The 20,020-nt window shown below is 42.6% G+C and overlaps 1 protein-coding gene across 3 annotated transcripts in view; it reads left to right on the forward strand.

Annotated features, from left to right (window-relative positions):
• The window catches only part of CEP112 (centrosomal protein 112), a 418,975-nt gene that overhangs the window by 320,169 nt on the left and 78,786 nt on the right, over positions 1-20,020 (forward strand). For all 3 annotated transcript variants that reach the window (XM_082679947.1, XM_082679948.1, XM_082679949.1), the window contains 2 exons: positions 7,715-7,777; positions 13,831-13,980. In XM_082679947.1, coding sequence (XP_082536073.1) covers positions 7,715-7,777; positions 13,831-13,980 — 213 coding nt within the window. The remainder of the gene's footprint in view (positions 1-7,714; positions 7,778-13,830; positions 13,981-20,020) is intronic.

A 20,020-nucleotide genomic window follows, 5' to 3' on the forward strand; every position in this document is an offset into this window, starting at 1 on the left:
TGTTCAGTTATGTTTTATTGGATGATCAACACTGTAAAATGTATATTGTTGGAAGCTGGGTTTTCTTGACTTCTTTTAAAAATTATTTGGCTTTGTTTAGGAAGCAATTAAGTACTTGCAGGTGACCAGTCTGACCCATCTGAAGCTTGTTCTTGAACTTTGTTAGAACTGACTTGAGGTTTTCTTCACTCTAAGGCTAGTTTAACCCCATGACTAAAGTGTGGCCTTTGTGTATGTTCCATGATGACTCTTCATTCTGGCCGGTTAAAACTCAAATATCTCCCAGATTTGGGTGAGCTTTGGGAGTTGTTCATCTTAAAGCTCACCAGTCGCTGTTTACTTGGCCTTACAGAACTTAACCCTTTACGTACCCAAAGTATCAGCAACAGACTCAAGAGGAAACCAGGGAGATTCTGAAGCTCCTTCTCTACGTGGCTTCCTCCTGTCCAGGACTCGGTGCCTCGCTGCCAGCGTCCTCAGACTCCCAAACTCCAGTCTGTGTTTCCTCCACTCACAATACTGCCATGCTGTGCTTCGATTCCCTTTCCCTGTGTTCAGGCCCAGAATGTGCCCTGCGACGGAAGCAGGCGTGATTGTAGGGCTTGTCGCATTTGCTTCCCTTCCCTTCACAGGGTCGCAATCCTGTGCTTCTTGTTTCCCAGCATCCTAAAGCTGTGTTTCCTGTGTCTTGTCCAGCTTTCTGGCTGTTTACTACAGCCGATTAAGTATGGCCCCAGTTACTCTATCATGGCCCAAATGGAAATCATGAATTTTGTTTATGACTCTAAATTTATACTTTTATTTTAAGGTAGAATGCAGAGATTGTCAAGTCTGAAAGTTCTGTAAATATATTAAATTACATATAAGTGTTTGTTATGAATTCTCTGAGTACTTTTGTTGACAGGGTAGCACACACTTATATATGAAAATCTGGCACCGGCTGGCCATGACTGTATTCACAGCGTTTGAAGAAGCTTCAGATGAATGCCTGCAAAGCTTTTGAACAGGAAATACTGCACAGTGCACTGAGCTTTATGCTGTGTTTCAAGAATCTGAGAAGCATCTTTCTTTTAAATCCTAAAAACAAATATTTAATTCAGAAATGCATGCTATTATATTTTAAAGAAATTTCTCTTTATAAGATCTGGGGCTGCCTTGAGTATAAGTATTCTAGGGGAGTCTCCTAATCTTCTTCTCTCCACATCACCTTCCTGGAAATCATGAATGCCTGAAGTTTCACCATTAATGATAGGAAACAAAAAAAAAAAAAGGAAGGAGAGACTTTTTTTTTTTTTTTTTTTTTTTGCGTTGTGCGGGCCTCTCACAGTTGTGGCCTCTCCCATTGCGGAGCACAGGCTCCGGACGCGCAGGCTCAGCAGCCCAGCCGCTCCACACGTGGGATCCTCCCGGACCGGGGCACGAACCCGTGTCCCCTGCATCGGCAGGCGGACTCTCAACCACTGCGCCACCAGGGAAGCCCCGAGAGACTTTTTTTGAATTAAGACCTGCAGAGAAACAGTAGCAATTAAGATGGTTAACAACCATCGACACCTTTGTGAAACTGTTTGCTTTGCTCCTTTCCAGTAGGGGTTTTAAAGCCAAGATTTTGATGGCAATAACATAGAGAAACAAACACATTGGGCTCTTCAGCAGAGAAGAGTGACCTGAGGACAGCAGAGGGGACTGAGTGCTTGGCGGAGGCGGAGGGCAGGCCAAGCACACGTCGGGGCAGAGAGAAAGAGCCGGAGATAAGAAAACAAAACAACTATCTCCTTTCAAGATGATGATTTTCCTCTCATCTGTTCAGGTCATGCTACAGATGATTGTTTGAAAATTGTATTTCTTCTAGTCACGTGCTTTTCATGTGTTTAAGAAGATAAAAAAAGATCCAAGATCCTGCTAAAGTCTAAATTTAGCATACTGAGAAAAGAATTTGTACTGTCTTTAAAACCATCGTTTCCAGTTCTCTTTGGTTTGACTGCTTTGGTTTTAAAACCATCGTTTCCAGTTCTCTTTGGTTTTACTGCTTTCTTAAATAAAACACTGCATGACCTCCAAGTTGCGTATTTGCATACTACTTAATTTACAAATTATTTTTTAATCAAATATCTTGATATTTCGTTTCTTTTCCTTCAGGGTGTTTAAATGTGTTACTGTAGTAGCAAAACTTTTTCATTTTAAAAATCTCTACTACTGATTTTAAAGTTGATTTGTGTTAAGTGAAAGTTAAGTCGTACACTGCAGGGTGTAGGAAGATTTGTTTTAAAGAAGCCAATGGTATAGGTTTGATTACTGAGTTTGAACTGTTAACTGTTTAACAGGTTTAGACTTGCGGCTTTCTTTCTTTGGTTCGTTTTTGCTTTTACTTCTGTGCTACACTAGTTTGCCATGTAGCAGTTGCACTGTGCAATGTTACAATAAGGACTGGGAAGATTTTTATGGATGTAAATGTCTATTACGGTTTGCGATAGTATTTCCCTCTAGTTCTCAGTGATTTAAATGTGACCAAGCCTTCTGTACTTTGTCACGAAAAGCGGGTTTTCCAGGTGACTATTTTGGTGAGTGTCAAAATAAGAATTTATGGTGTATTACTGTCGATTCACTTTGAACTGAAATATATATTTTGCAAAAAAAAAAAAGAAAGAAAATTGTATTTCTAAGTAGTAATGATAGCTGTAAAAATAAGATTTGGATGAAAAGAGCTAACCCTAACCTAAGTTTACGTATGGAAATAAAACGGACGGTGAGAACCATCCTGAGAATAAAATTATTCAAAGCTGTTGTAGAGACACTTTGCATGAGAAATGAGCTATCAGTTTTCAGCCATGCTAAACTGGAGCTTTTCAGATTCATCTAAGAAGAGTTCAGAAATCCAGACAACTGTGATTTAGAATCAAATAAATAGTAAAAACCTTGAAGGTTGATAAGTTCATTGTATTTCTTCAGTTATTCCCATTATTCTCCAAAGTGTTGATTCTGCTCCATGTTGCTATTGGCAGCTTCTAGAGGTGTTCATATCTCACCCATTGGCCGCACTTTAAACTCATACTGGTAATGTCGGGTGGGCCCTAATACTTCCTGGAGCCCTGGGGCTCATACCGGATTCCTCAGCCTCTTCCCTTTCCCACTTCTGACATGGCTATTCATACCCTTTCCTCACACCTCAAATCTCCCAACAGTCTCTTCTGCCATCCTCATGCTTCGCTGAGGAATCTTTCCTCCTGCTCCACGGAGAAGTTCCCACCACTGTACCAGGGATAATTGCCCTGCACTCCCAGCAAAGGCCACCCTGTCCCCTTGTGCCCTAGAACTCACCCCTTCTCCTTCACTCCAGGACATGCCACCAGTAGGTCTCTGGCATCATTTGTCTTTTCCTTCTCTACGGCCAGACCTTTCCCATCATCTTACACACATGCTGCTCTCTCGTCTTGTAAAAAAGAAATCAATCATCAGCCCTTTCTTTACTCACTTTCAAAAATGGCAACTTCCAGCCCATTTCTCTCCTTTTGTTTTGGTAACAAAACTGTGGACAACTTGTCTCGTCTTCTCCAGTTCCCCCTCCTACCCTGAGCTCCCTCCGGTCCAGCTTTCCTCCTTGGTGCTGTACCAGAATCACTCATGTCCAGGCCACCACTGTCCTCCACACGCTCATGTCACATGACTCCCCGTAGAGCCCGACACAGTTGCCTAGTCCTGGAAACACTCTGTTCCCTTGGCTTCAGGATCCCATACGCTCCTGATTCCTTCTCTCTCTGGCCATTACTTCCATTTACTTTCCTCCCTATCTCCAGCCTCCTGACATCTGCAGGCGCGGGGCTCAGGACTCTTAGACTTCTGTTTTGGATACACACGCAGTGCCTTGAGATCACCTCCAGTAGCATAGTTCTACCTGCCGTTTATATACTAGTGACACTTGAATTTATGCTTCTAACCTAGACCTTTCCTCTGGACTCCAGAACATTTGAACATATTCAGATGTTCACCTCAACACGAGGTGTCCAGTAGGCATCTCCAAACTTCATGTGTCCAAAACCAATCTCTTGATCTTTCCCCAAAATCTGTTCCACGTGTAGTTTTTTTTGATGTAAGTTAATGACAACCCCACTCTTCTAGTTGCTTAGGACAGAAATCTTGCAGTCATCCTTGGTTCATCTTTTTATCTTGCAGCATTTCCAGTTGGTTCTACTTTGAAATCTTTCTCAGAATCTGACCACTTCTCACCACCTTTTCTGTCACCGTCTGGATTATTTGCGGTAGATTCCCAACTGGCTTCTTTGCCTGATTCTTGCCCGAAACAAGAGCTAGAGTGATCGTATGAATACTCATGTGAAACCATGTCACTCCTGTACTGAAAACACCTCCTTGACTCTCCATTTCACTCATATTAAAACGCACGTTCCTTACAGCTGCTTACAAACACCATGAAGTATCTGGCCCCTCGTTCTCTCTCATCTTGTCCAAGGGAGATGCTTCTCACAGATCCTCCCTGTGCCTTGAACACACTGTGCATGCCTCTGCCTCGGGGCCTTTGCACTGGCTCTCCTTCTGTCTGGAGAGCTCTTTCCCTAGAGTTCACCATGGCTCCCTCGTCTCCTGCAGGTCTCTGCTCATATATCACCCTCTCAGTGAGGCTTTCCCTAACTAATATGTTTTTTAAATTGTAAACTACCCCCTACCATTCCTCACTTCCCATCTCACTTTCTTGCTTTATCCTTCTTCATAGCATTTGCACCATCTAAAATATTATCACTTTGATAAGTTATATGATTGCTGTCTAGGTTAGAAGTTCCATAAAGGTAGGGAGAGATTTTTGTCTGTTTTGTCCGCTGCTCTAGTCCCGGTTGCCTGGAATGGATGCATGAATTGGGTGGTTAATTGTAAAAGACTCTATCTGAGGTTGTGGGGTTCTGGGGCTGAGTAGCCTCAGACTCTCGAAGAGTAGCTGCATCTTCGTCACAGGATGTCGTACACTAACCAGCCTCTCTGACTCCAACTTTTTTGGGGAAAAGTAACAACCTTTATGACACTATAATTTTCATATTTTCTAGTAAGTATTTTTAAAGCCTTTAGAACAGTGTGTGCCACCGGGTAAGAGCTCTACAAGTATTTATTAAATAAGCAACAAGTACTTTATCAACAGCATTTTTTGATTAAAAAGTATTGGCAGGATGTGAAGCAAGACAAATAACCCTCATGAGGCCCCATGTGGCCTCGATTCTGTAGTAGAGAGTGGCTTTATTAGTCATAGAGCTAGAATAGAGGCTGGTGATTTAGTAGAGAAAACAGCAATAGTCACAAGCCCTGTCTAGTCGGGAAAAAACAAAACTACCCAGTGTATTCAGCGCCATTATAGATGCGAAGAGATTTATGGGATAAACTCTAGAGAGCTGCTTGTGAACTTCAGTTCATAAGTCACACGGCTGTCGTCTTAGCTTGGGTTCTGTTACAGAACACCACAAACTGGATGGCTTATCAAGGACTGAAATTTATTTCTGATCGTTCTGGAAGCTGGAAGTTGGAGGTCAGGGTGCTGGTGTGGTCCAGTTCTAGTAAGAGCCCTCTGCCAGGTTGCACACGGCCATCCTCTCACTGTAGGCTCAAACGGCAGAAAGAACTAGCTCACTGGCCTCTTCTTATAAAGGCGCTAATCCCATTCATGAGGGCTCCACCCCCACAACCTCGTCACTTCCTGAAGCCTCACCCCAAATACCATCACACTGGTATTAGGGCTTCAGCCTTTGAATTTATTCCATGTCCACCCCTGGTTTGCTCCCTGGAGAGATGGAATGAGAGAGGGGACCCAGGTATAGCTCAGGGTTAAAATAAAAACGGGGTTGTAGGGCTTCCCTGGTGGCGCAAGTGGTTGAGGGTCCGCCTGCCGATGCAGGGGACATGGGTTCGTGCCCCGGTCTGGGAAAATCCCACATGCCGCGGAGCAGCTGGGCCCGTGAGCCATGGCCGCTGAGCCTGCACGTCCGGAGCCTGTGCTCTGCAACGGGAGAGGCCACAACAGTGAGAGGCCCACATACCACAAAAAAAAAAAAAAAAAACGGGGTTGTACAGGAATCAGTATCGTGAACATCTAGGCACCCTTCTGAACACCCTGGCAGCCCGACGTCTGCCGCCAGGCGGTAAACCAGGGGGCACAGCTCTGGGCAAAAGGGTCCAAGAAGGGTGTCCAGTCAGATACCGGTATGAGAGAGTCCAGGAGCCTTAGTGATACCCTGTGATGACTCCACCTGTCCCCAAGCCTGCCTGTTTTAGAGGGCCACACTTTAAACAAGAAAGAACACCAAAGATCACCAAAAATTGAGGACAATTTCTAAAGTGAAAAACAGAGGCCAAAACAGGCTGGTACAGCAAAGAAATAAAAGGAACTAAGAAAAATACAGACACTCTAGAGAACAGAAAGAAAATTTAAATGTGTGTGTGTAGGTATAGACATTGTATAGGTGTGTATGAAATCAGTCACCTCGGAGAAGTGGGATTCTCTGGGACGCCCTGTGCCGTGTGTTCCAGCCGGTGAAGCGCTTGTGCTCTGCCACGTGGGATCGGGTCCTGGCTCCATCGCTTCCTAGATGCGCCGCTGAGCAGCTCTCCTAACCTCTCTGTGGCACAGCTTCCTCGTCTGTTAAAAATGGGGAGTGATGGCGTGTTCAGAGAGCAACAATGAAACTCTTGGAAATTACAAACAGGACAGCCGGAGTCTTTAAAATCCAATACAAAGTTTAACATTTAAAGTCGAGAATTGCTACAAAAGATCAGAAGGACAAAGTAATGGAAGATAGAAACAACAAGAAAAAGATGCTAAACCTGTGAGGTCCAATATTCAGAGCTGCAGAGCCAGGCAGACAGAGAGACGAGAGAGAAAGAGACCGGGGGAAAAAGAGAGGAAATTAAGAGAGAAATGACCAAAGCCTTTTCTAGAAATGCAGGACACGAGCGCAGATTGAAAGGGCCTGTTTAGTGCCTGCACAATGGATGAGAAAAAAGGCCCGGCTAGGGCAAGTCACCGCGACACTTCCGAACACGGAGGATAAAGTGCAGATCCTGAGGCTTCCAGGGAGACGGAAAGCAGGTCACACACAAAGGATGGGAACTCGGGTGGCAAAGGAGATCGTGGAGTTCTAAGTAACGTGGACTTCTTCTGGGAAGGCCTCCCTACTTCCAGGCCATAGAAATTGTTTGATTTAGATGTATCTGTCACTTCAAAAAAAGAGCTCTTGTGTGTCAGCAGAGTAGGGCTCAGACCTTGGCTCAGTGAGTCTAAAATCTCCTATCAGCCTCCACCAGGAGGGTCTAGTTCTTTTCTCTTTAAACTAAGGGAAAGAGTGTTAAATTTACCGTCTTCCCTCCCCCACCTCCGATTCCCTCTCCCCTCGTTTCCTCTTCCTTCTCCTGTGTTTCCTCTCTTCCCTGACTTCACACACGTTTGCTGGGTCTATTTCTGTCTCTCCTTCTCCCTTTCTCTTTCCACAGAAGTCTGTGTTTGTCTAATAATTGGCAGGAGAGATCTTTTTTTTTTCCTCTTTTGCTTTTTGCTTTTTAAGTGATGAATAGTTGGCGTTAGATCAAAGGCAAGCCCTGTGGTTTTCTGGCTGCCCCAGAAGGGCGGTGCAGCTGGCAGCCATCCCAGCTGCCTGGTGATAGGCGTGTGCGAGAGATACCAACCTCACAGGTCACTGTGTGTGTGTTCATTGCATGTGTTTTTCAGGCCAACAGCAGGCTGAAGCAGACCGAGAAAGAATACACTCAGAAGCTTGCCAAATCCTCACAGGTAAGAGCTTTAAAGAAAAAAAGAGCAAAACCAAAACAAACAAGAAAGAAACCTACCATAAAAGCACTTGTACTTTAGAGCTAAATGTGATTCTTTTCCATTTTTTATGGATTAGTGTCATATTTTCGATGAGTATGCAGATGCTGTTAATATTTCAGTCTCAACTTTCTAAAATCAGGCATACTGAACCATTTGAACCGACACACACACACACTCACACACACACTCAGATATTGTAAAACTAGCCTGTGTACTTGAACAAGTCCAGGCTGAAACGTATTTCACAAGGGCTGGAGAGACACACCTACCTTTGTGATGTAAGCGGTTTGATACATCTGTGCTTTTTTTGCAGTATTCCATTTTGCTGCACCTAAAGACTGCTTAACAACAAGATTCAAAATGACAAATATACTGGGTTAAATTAGCAGCTCAACTGTTGACTCCTTTTGGGAAAAAGAAGAATTACAAGGGCCAACATTGACATCTTGCTGGATGTTGTTACTATAGTAGTTGTAGTAGAAGGCCAAAAACTGAACACTTGTCTCTACTTGACTTACGATGCTTGGAGTCCTTCTTCTGCACAAGCTGTTATAATGATGTCCTCTGGCGTCATCTAGGGAATTCCAAACATTCCTTAGTCGTATGAGTCATTGTGGAATAAATAAAATGCTAATTTTCATCTTACAGATGGATAGATGAAGCCATTTCACTTTGTGGACATCATATCTGATGATTTTTAAAATCAGTTTTTCTTAGTATTTTTGCCATGTATAGTGAGATGTGGCCGTCAGCTGAAATGTACGTACACAGTGGTGGTACTAGCAAGGCTACAACAAAACGATAATGAAATTAAGAAGTTTATGGGGCACTAATCATATTGATTCATTCAGTTTCATTCACAGGAACTCTGGGATTAGAAACTATTACTGGCCCCATTTTTCCGTTTGAGAAAACTGAGACTCAGAGAGGTGAGGTCACACAGGTTAGCAAGTGACTAAGCCAGGACCCAACCTGTCTTTGACATTGGAACGGAAGGTCTTAACCTGACACCACCAAGTCTGGCCCAACCCCTCACGTTTTTAATATGGCAGAACTCTGCCGATAATTATGAAATTGCTTAGGTTCTACAGTTATTTCTAAAATGTGCATATGTTATATAATTCACATCCCATTAGGAAAGCAAAAAGTCTTTGTCTAAGTGAAGACGAACGTGTTTATCTAAAAGGTGACGGTGATGTCTCAAGGGCCATTATTCCAGGCAATAGCATGGGGAAATATCCTCTTTAATCCACTGAGAAAGATTCTTATAATCAAAAGAAATCTTATTACTCCAAAAGCGAAACTAAAACGTGAAAAAACCCAGCTGGCATACCCTTACATCCTGCTTACTTTGCTTTATGTTAAATGGCGGAGGTAGACCAAAAGTGAGGTACAAAACAGCTGGTAGAAATGCTTGAACACTGAGAGTATTTGAGTTTTACCTAAAGGAAGGTGTGAAGAAGCCTGATTAGTCCATATTAAAGCAAATTAAATGTAAGTTGGGGGGAAGAAAGCCTAAGCTTTGGAGTCCACGGACCTGAGTCCGAATACCAGCCCCACCACTTACGTGACCTTGAGCGAGTGACCTGCTCTCTCTGGAATCCAGTTTCCTCATGTGTAAAATGGGGGAGTAGTATACTTACCTCAACACAATGCCAGAAAAGTGCTTGGTACAGGGCCTAGGACACGGTAAAGCATTTAACAGCCATTAGTTCTTATAAGGGCCTGTGAAATCTCAGTGGAGAAAGGAAAGGGGGAGCAAAGAATGAAAAATGTATGGAAGGAGCAAGAAATGATGTGTTTGAAATTTATTTCTGGGCGTTCAAGAACTGATAAAATCTCCCTTCAGAATTTGGAGAGGCAAAGGGTTGCTGGATATTTCCCCGTGTACGGACATGAAGGAGGTAGGAGCAGACATCAGCTGGTGTCCTGTGCTGTGGCCACCCTTCATAAATGAAAGGGCAGTGCAACACCTAAAAAGAAAAATCCTAGAAAAGATAGAATAACACGATACAAGATAGTCCACCTTCTCATAAGAGGTAGGATGACCTTACATTACAAACATTTTGTTTGCCCACCTCTAAATAATATAAATATTTATATGCATATAAATATATGTATATGTTTATATCTGTGAACTGGCATTTGAGAAACACTTGTCTATAATAAAGTCAGTTCAGAGAAACAGATTATTTGAAAATAAACCTTATACAGCAGAACTGCGGATGGACGTCTGCCGTCTTCCAGTGATGGTCTGCTGGAACCTCTAACTCACGTCTCGCTGAGGAGAGTGCCCGAAGCAAAGCTGCTTAACCGCTTATCAGATTTTTCTAAATCCCTCTCTCTCCAAAAAAAAAAAAAAGTAATAAGATGCACACATTAGTAATGAATACACTGGTACCTAGGGAAGCATCAGGTTAAATTTGGAAAATATTTTAAGTATTTTACTCCCTTAAAGGAAGTCACTTAACCTTTTAAGATTGTATCAAGCCCCAGGACCTAGTAGACCATGCACTCTGAACGCTCACAGGCCCAGGACGGTGCCCCTCCTGGGTCGCGTTGTGTTCACCCTGATGGCAACGGTAGCACCATCTCTGAGCACACTCCCCAATATAACTTCCATCAGAATCGCGTATTTGTTCTTTTTTATCTTAATATTACATATTAACCTTGCCTTTTCATCTTTCATGTGGTTTTCCCCACTCATCTGACTTACCTAGAGGCCATTTTTCAAAGAAAACTAATGCCGTTTTTGCAGGAATGTAGGTAGCTGCGGAGAAATGCTAGCAGAGCCTGCCCATCGCCGAGGGACCGATGTCCCCCCACGTGGCCCCCAAGCTCCCACTGGCGCAGATTAGAGCCTGGGCTCATGCCCCATGCCCATATGCCCCCCTCCCTGCCACTCTTCAGGGTGGCCACCCAGAAGGCACGGGTGCCCCTCTTCCACTTATTTTCTAGGGATCTTCAATGTTTGCCAAACCTTGCCATGTATGCCTTGTCCAGTGTATTTTAAAGAAGAGTTTTATGAAAATCTCAAACTCTACTATGATCTAAAAAACAAGAGAGTTAAAAATGAAATCTTAACCTCTATTTAGAATCCTGTTATTTTTAAGACCTAATAAGCCCACTGACACTTATGCAAAGTAGAAATTGCTTAACAATATGATGAAATATTACAGCTTTCATTGGTTAGGTTGCTTACAGTATTAGCCCCAAATAACTTTCCTTTTGCTTCCCCAAATCTTAATTTTGAATATCCATATGGAAATGTTCTTATCCACTTCTTTCTCTGAAGCTAATACAGGATAGACATTTAGTTGAGTGGTAGCATTTTGTCTTACGATTTTTAATATGATTCAGTCAAACCCTGTGGCGTTTGATTATGATTGCACAGGTCAGTTTTTCTTTTTCTCAGAAACGTTTTACATTATTACTCTATGAAAAGACTAAATTATCTCAATATAATTTGCCAGGGAATTATTTTTTCTTATTTACTATGATTATAGTTCCAATACTTAAATATCTATTGCGTGCCAGTTGTGTGCCCTGAGCTAAGGAGAGAATAGTCTGTTGTCTTATACTCTAGGTCTACAGCCAAGACCTAATTCATCTAGTTAGTGTGATTATTTCTCAATCTTAAAGTAAACCTCAAATCTGCTTCCAATATTATCCATATTTCAGCCGCCTCTCTAAATCCATCATGTCTATCAGTCTATCAGTTCATTTGTCTATATGAGGTATTTCACCTGAAGTGTTTTGACACTCTCCCTATATCATCTTCATAAGTTTTAAAATATAACTTGCCAAAGATAAGCTCATTATTTCCCCAAAGGAATTCCATTATTCCCGCAAAGAGTGTGAAGGCTTCATTTTCTACACAAAAGCGAGTGTGTTCTCCTCAGAGCATCCTGGTCTTCACCCGTCATTCCTTCCAAAACCTGCATTTATTTATTTTTGACGTACGCTGTCATAAGTCTTCTGAAAAGAAGAGATCCATGTCTTATGTCCTGGTGGTCATTTGAAGAGCCCCCAAATATTTTTTACCTTCAGTCTTGGTCAGTTAGAAGCGAATCTAAATCTTACTAATTTTTAAAGACACAAAATTACTTTGTACCATAAAAATGCGCTGTGTAATCGTGGTGGTGGTCTACGAATCTACACGTGATAAAACTGCATGACAGAACTAAACACACACGTGCGCGCGCGCACACACACACACACTGAACACATTACAGAATTAAACTCAGCACTTCTACCACGTTTCAGTTTACTCAACTTGAAACACTGCACTAGTCATTGCAATAGTTATTTTTACTATTTGGCCCCATGTTCTTATAAAATATCACTCTTAAGTTTCATGCTGGGCCAAGGAAATCTGGCTGTTTCTTATCTCCAGCTCCCCTTGCTCTGTAACTGTGAGTGAGCTGATTATTCTGCGCCTCAGTTTTTGACATTTACTCTAAGAATTTAACCTTCCCTGTTTCATAGAAGTGCTATGAGAATTAACTGAATTGCAGCCAGAATGGAAACAATCAAAATTCAGAAAACAGATGAAAACATCTTCATTCTCAGTAAATGAATCCCTCTTCTCATTGCAGAAGGTTCAGATTTGCATTTAAAAATATTAGTATATTTTGTCATTTATTTCACACTTGTTTTATATTTGATTATTTACAAATTCTAAGTGTTCACCTTTGTTACAGTGAGTTTGCTCACTTCTCAAAGCTTAAATGTTCCTTTTTTGGGTAAATATGCTACTTATGTCAGTAGTAACAACTAATGCTTCTATAGCACTTGGCATCTGGAAGACTCCAGACACTTTCTGGTTACCGCCTTATGATACTGTAATCTAGTTTTGTCATCAAATAATAGTTGAAAAACTGAGCTTCAAGGAAAATCTAGTATTAACTGGTTCAGTGTTTCTCACCAGTCAGCCCTTCTCCTATAGACCCAACAGCATAAAGTTCTAACCCAGGACCAAGGTTGCTGCTTTTATTAGAAGAAACAACCATTTCCTGCTTTTGAAAGGTCCATCACTATTGAATTTGAAAGGAAATGGATACATCCAAACCAAAGGAAGAGCAGTGCTCTCAGTAAACCTGTTAAAGAAAAGGTCCCTCATCCGATTTACTTTGAGACCATGGAGGGAACCCAGTCATGGAGAGACCCGATTCTCAAATGTAGAGAGTACTGCGGGAGCCTCTGAAATGACTCATTTGAACCAAAAATAAACTTTCATGGATATACATCAGTTAGGAAGAAAGCAACCTATTTGGAACTGTATCATAATAAACTTCTCTTCAATACCAAAACCTTGTTTAAAAGGAAGACAAAGTAGTAGCTAGTTAAGAGGAACCGACTAGTACAGCATTCGACCTGTCTGCAGGGTTCACATCCTGCCTGTCTCCTGGTCGCATGGCGTCTTCAGCAAGGTCACGGGTTGACCTCTTGCACTGCCTCTGTCTCTCCATTTATAAAAGATGGGCAGTGACAGTGCTTGTCGCCCAGTAGTAACTGACACAGGAACCGAAGTGCTTAGCACAGTGCACAAGCGTTAGTAAACACTCAGAAGTCACTGTGTAGAGTTAGGTAACTATGAACCATGAACTCTGTTCATGATTTTCTTTGGTTATTAGAGTTCAAAGTATTATGAAAGGCAAAATGGTTTTTTTTCACTCTAACAAGTATGCTTCTCAGTAAAATGAATCCTGACACATTTCATAGTTTTGAGATCACAGATGTCCTTTCCTCTGATGAGTAAACATTGTGGAATGTTATAGTGGGAACGGCTTCCAAGTATATTTGGTTCAGCAGTTGTTCACCATTCACAGTTTTATTATAGTCTTTTATTGTGTGGAATTTCATGCGTTAGTGTGTGTGATACATTAATTGAAAATATTTAGTTTGTGGACTAGAGTTTTGCCAAATCCATTCTTTCGTGAAGCATAAATACATATAAAATAGAGGCCTCTCACTGAAGAATTTGAAGCTACAGCATGCTGTTTTCATTTTAGATCATAGCAGAGCTTCAGACGACCATCTCCTCTCTGAAAGAGGAGAGCAGCCAGCAGCGGCTCGCTGCAGAAAGGCAGCTCCAGGACGTTGTACAGAAGTTTGAAGATGAGAAGAAGCAGCTGATTAGAGATAATGACCGAGCAATCAAGGTAATCTGGAGACCCCAGTAACCAGTGGTACCAGCTGCTTTAATGTAATTAAAAGGAGGGCTGAAACCCCAGCAGTGGGCGGATGAATGCAGGTATCTGGCTTGCTCACACAGCCTGCAGTAATCCATTCACTGGACTCTAACTTTGATGTAGCCAGTGACTCAGGCTGCCTTCCCTCTAAAAGATCACATGCCAGCGGAAAAAGTCATTTTGGGCGAGCCCAGTCCATTCACATTGAACAAATATTTGAAAAATACCCTGTCCTTTCTCTTGAGAACCACTCTGGAGCTGTCTCTTGAAATTAGAATGACTGTGTTAGCCAAGGACTGCTGGCTAATGAATTCAGAAGTCAGCTTCCAGTTTACATTCTGTTCTCTGCCCACATCCTTTCATTATGGATTCGCATAATGAGAAAGAACCTGTTGGAGGTTTGGAATGCCAACCATGTGATATGCTTGGACACCGTACTGCGTTGCTGCTGAGAACCTAGGTGGTTTCCAAATGGCTTCAGAGGATCACACCTTTAATAGCAACAGAAAATCCCCTGGACCCCGATTCTTTAGGTGATAGGCAGTTAGATCTCAAAGTAGTTTCTTCTTGGCTTCATAGCAGTGAATATTTTTGTAAGTGTCTACATCATGCTGTGTTTAATCTGTTAGGATAAGCATCTGGAAACCTTTATAAATAAGATTTAAAAGAGAACAAAACACTTTTTAAAGAATTCCCAGCAAAAGATTATTTTTCAGTGATTTTGCTTTGTTATAACAATGCTTGAAGTATGTGATCATACAAAGCAAAGAAAAATAAAAGAGACATTTGGGTCACTGCCTTTTTCTGCCTAATCCCTCCATCTTTCTTTTCTCTAGCCTATTGTAGGCAATCTGAGTAATTTAGGGAGAAGTCAGTGTTAATGTCAGTTGCTTTGTTGTATATACCCTTTAAGCCTGGACAGCACTGAATACAAGAGAAACCTTAAGACATGGACCAAACCTTAGAGGCGAGTATATCCAGCCTCCTCACTTTAGAGGTGACGACTTGTTTTGTCGTTAATGAGATTTTTCCTGTATTTTTCCATCTGTGAGCGTTTTCTCCCCCTACGTGTGATGAGACAAAAAAAGATGTTTCTTTTTCATATTCTGGTAATTTTTACAAATCTTTGAAACTCTTCATTTATAGATGCAGAGGAAGTACTCATTGATCTGTAGAACTGTTTTGCTTTGCATGAACTGAGTTACAACTTTATTTAAATTCTTTTGCTATATAAAAATTTCATTTTACGTGAGTTTCTTTTCCACTTGATACCCAGATACCGAGTGGTAGGTAATTTCCACATTTTAAATAAGTAATTGAATCCCAATATATGCAAAAGGGGAACATTCATTTACTTCATAACAACAGAGTTTCCAGTACTGTTTCTCAAAGATTAAAACATCTTGAAAAAAAAAAAAAAACATCTTGAAAGAAATGTAATTAGTATAACTGCCTATTTTTAATTAATTTTTCTGTAGTTTTAATCCATTCACCTGTTAAAAGGGAAAAACATTCTGACCCTAATCTCCAACAGACTGTCTAATCATAAAAACTGAAGTTGAAGTTCAAAGATGGCAGTATATATATATATATATATATGTACATAAATATATTTATATTATATTTATGACATATAATGACCAAAACATAGGTACGTGAAAATAATTAAAATCACAATGTAGATAAGATATAGTTGAGTTTTGATTCACTCACGTAGATTATGGATAAAGTGAATGACTTTTTCTTTTACTAACCTATATCAGATAGTTAATGTATTAGCACTTGTTGCCTTGCACGATTTTTTTTAGGCTGTGTCACAAAAAATAATAGAAATAATAGCTGATATTTCTTCAACAAGTAGTATGTCCCAGGCTCTCTACCAAACATTTTCATTCACCTCACGTTCCATTGTCTCATTTAAGCTTTATGAGTAATTTTTACGAGGAAGAGTGTTTCTATCATCCCCATCTTACAGATGGGAAAACTGAGGCTCTGGGGTGAAGTAACCAGCCAGAGGTCAGATGGCCAGATAACTGGCAGAGCCAGGTTCAAGTCATGGTCTTCTGACCTGACAGCCTCAGCTATTAACCGTTACACCAGACCCCTGCATCTACATTGTCTGTGAAAGTGAATTGGTGACCAAGTGCGTAACCAAGTCAGGGTGTCGTCACTCTGATTCCCTGTCTGCCTGAATGATGACAGCACTTTTGCAACAGCTGTTTGATCTGGACATTCTAATTGTGTGTGAGTGTTTTGTACACGCAGATACATGGAGGGATAGAGATACTCAGAGAGAGACAGAGTCACCCCGAGGCTTGTATTTGGTTTTCTGAGACCAGGTACATTTGCCTACATGTACATTCAAGTAAGCTCGTATGGACCTGATACTTTGTAGTATTAGGTCTTCCTGTGTTTAAATATTCGCTATAAGAACAGTGTGCGTGCTCGTGATGGAAGTGTGCCTCACCCCACTTCCTGGGTGGAGGACAGAGTGCACAGAAGGCCCAGCGCTCACTCGGCGAGGGCCTCAGAGTGTTCCCGTGGGTAAGGAGCCCTTTCATTAAAGTCAGTCTTCAGAGAAAACGGAGGTATCGAGTGGAGGCCGCTGAAACCCAATTAAAGGGCCACCGGTCTGGGGTAGTGTAACACGATAAAACATCTCCGGAGAATAATTTGGCAATACCTACCATTATTACATTGCCCGAGAGACGTGCCTAGGCTTTGACCCATTTCCAGAATTTGCCCTACGTGGCAGTTAAAAACTTGCACTGAGCTTTAGCTAGCCAAAAAGATGCTCATTCTAGCACTCACTCATTTATCTCGTAACTGTTCATTGATCTCCCGTCATGGGAAAGGCATTCACAGCACCGGCATTTTTGGTCTCCTTGCTATACTTTCTTTTCCACCGTAGCACATCAGCTGAAAACTAAGCAATATTGAAAGCGATGTTGGAGAAGGATATTTAGGGGTCTTGAAGATGTTCGCAAGACAGTTGTCAATGAAAGTGCAGTTTACAAGACAGTAGGTACATACGAGGTCATCTTTGCCCAAAAAAAGTACATATAAAGAGAAAAAAAGACTGGAATTACACATCAGAATTTTACTCGTGGTTATATCTCTGAGTGGTGGAATTTGTGGTAATTTTCTTCTTTTATCTTAGCTCTATACTTCAAGTTATAACAACAGTTTTACAATAAGAGACAATAAGAAGTGTCTGGTAGAAAAGGAAGAGCCTTCGTTAGCCCAGAGGAACCCAGTGGTCATAAGGGGATCACGCAGCCGAGACTCACAGCAGGCAGGAGCCTTGTGGCTCAGAAGCGAGGCCTCTCACAGAATGGAATTCCTGGGGCGCAGAAGGAGTTAGAGCAGAAGCAGCCCGGTCCCGCGAGCGCCTCTTTCGTGCCGCGGTGCACCCGACCTCGAGAGCAAAGGGTCTTCATCACTTACTTCCTGCTTTAGCCCACTCCTCACCTGCAGAGTCAAGCTTCTAAGAAGAGCTCTCTCTGCTGTAGAACAAATCACCCCAAAACTGGGCAGTTTAAAGCCACAGCTCTGTTATGTGCCCACGATTCTGTGGATCAGAGATGTGGGCAGGGTTGGACTGGGCGGTCTTCTGCTCAATGGGTAGCATAGGGGGTTGTACGTGGAAGCTGCTGTCTAGAGTGGGGTTCAGGTCGGTGAGGGCAGACCTGCGCCTCCCTTACGGCTACCGTAGGAGGCTCACAGTGGCGCTCCCACCGCATTCTGTCGGTCAAGCCAGGTCCCAGGGCCAGCCCCGAGCCAGGGGGAGAGGAGACGGTCACCACCTCTCAGAGGGGCGAGGGGAAGAGGTTGTGAGGCCACGTAGATCCCCAGCAGTGGTCTGTGCCCAGCGTCCAGCGCCATCTCCTCTTACCCCTCACCTGCACAAAACAGTACAGGGGAAAACCTGTGTCTATATTCCTACCACCCAGAATCAACATTGGTCATTAACTAATCAGGGCATATTTTTAAAGAAAATCTACTCTATTTTTGTAAAAACTGGATAATGGCATATGCTCGTAAATAATTCAAAATGCAGGGAGCCAGAAAGGTAAAAATATTTAAAGTCACCACAGATTGCATCACCCAGAAATAGCCATCTTGGCATTAAGATGAACATCATTTCAGATATCCGACTACATATAAGGAGAAAAGAGAAGGAAAGCCAGAGAGACGTACAGAATGGGTTAATACTCTAGATCCGGTATTTTTTTAGTTTTAGAAAAATCTCAAGTTAATTTTACTTAAATTCAGCTGATGAAAGAAGCTAGACTAAAACAGGAGGAATTGTTAAACTTTTGGGCAGAATTTGATTCGGGGCTGAAAGCTGAGTAGATTAGAATACTCACAGTCGTTCCCATTACGCCCCCTCACCACCTCCTGCCTGGGGTTGTGTTGTATCTTTACAGCGTCTGGGTTTACGATATTCACAGTTTGTCTTTAACCATAGCCCTTAGTTTAATACCCATGCTATCTTTAAAGGACATGAATGACATGGTGCTTACTACTAGGCCTTTTATACCCCAGCCTTTTGCACTTCCATTCCCGAAGTTTTTACTTTGATGTGGTTCTTAATTGGCTGGATTTCATGGTCAAGTAGTTCCTTCAAGATTCATGGTACTGGGCTTCCCTGGTGGCGCAGTGGTTGAGAGTCCGCCTGCCGATGCAGGGGACGCGGGTTCGTACCCCGGTCCGGGAAGATCCCACGTGACGCGGAGCGGCTGGGCCCGTGAGCCATGGCCGCTGAGCCTGCGCGTCCGGAGCCTGTGCTCCGTAATGGGAGAGGCCACAACAGTGAGAGGCCCGCTTACTGCAAAAAAAAAAAAAAAAAGAATGTCTGCCAACGACCTTTATGTTTGAATGACATGTTAGATGGCACAGTATACTTGTTTTCATTGTTTCCCCCGAGAACTTAGACATGGCTCATCTAGCAGTTAACGTTGCTGTGGAGAAGGCTGAGCAAGGTTTGAGCTTTCCCCCACGTCAGTGATTTGCATTTTCTGGGGGATTCCTGGAGCAGTCTTTCTTTATCTGGTAAGTTTAATAGATTAAGCAGGATACATTCAGCAGTTAACCAGGTCCCTCTAAACGTTCAACGTCCCATATCAAATGTTTCTGAAACACAGCGCATCTCCCCTGCACCAGTAACACTTATTTGTAGTGTCTCTGTGTTTTCTGGAACCCGAGGGAAGGGGAGGATGAGCTGGAGTAGAGACGTGCCTGCAGTCTGGTTGGGCTGACTGTTCAGTTGCTGAGTTCGCACTACCTTAATGGGGTGGGGGGGACATCACAGAATCCATTGGGGGTTGGATTATCCCAACTTGGTGTGTCGTCCTGAAGGCTGGACACCTTCACTTTCCTCAGTGGTAGACAGCCCTGACTTCTACCTGTTTTCCCACCCATCCCACAGCCAGAAGAGGAGAAAGCTGTGGCTACCCACACAGTGTCCTTGTCTTCAAAGGTGGTGGTATTAGTGGGAAGTCCTGGGGCTTTGCTGACCCTAACAAAGTGGCAATGTGGGGACATGGGCAGATTCTGAAGTCAAGTCACTGAAATGCTGTGGTGTCTCCAGAGTCATGTTTGTTTCCTTCACCACAAGCCCTTGAGGGTTTTTTCCCATTATGTCCACCTTACTACCCTATCTCAGTGCCTTAGTGCTTTTCTGCTCATTTTTACTCGTATTTACTCGCTTCATTTGGTGTTGGGAGAGGGAAATTCAGTCTCCTTTGTGACCTTAGAAGCCTGTTTGACTCCTTAATAACACTTAACAAGGAACCTGTGTTAGTCAGCAGTTGCCACAATGCTGTGTAACAAACGATCCCCCAAGTTCAGTGACTTGTCATAACACACATTTGTTTTTCTTAAAACATATCTATGGACCATTCGTGTGCTTTGACTCCAGGCTTTAGATTGGGCTCAGGCCTGCTCTACTTGTCTGTACAATCTCCTTGGACTAGTAGCTGCCTGGGTGTCCTCCTCATGGTGGATT

This window comes from Grampus griseus, assembly GCF_964374135.1.
Source record: "Grampus griseus genome assembly, chromosome: 20".
NCBI classification, from domain to species: domain Eukaryota; kingdom Metazoa; phylum Chordata; class Mammalia; order Artiodactyla; family Delphinidae; genus Grampus; species Grampus griseus.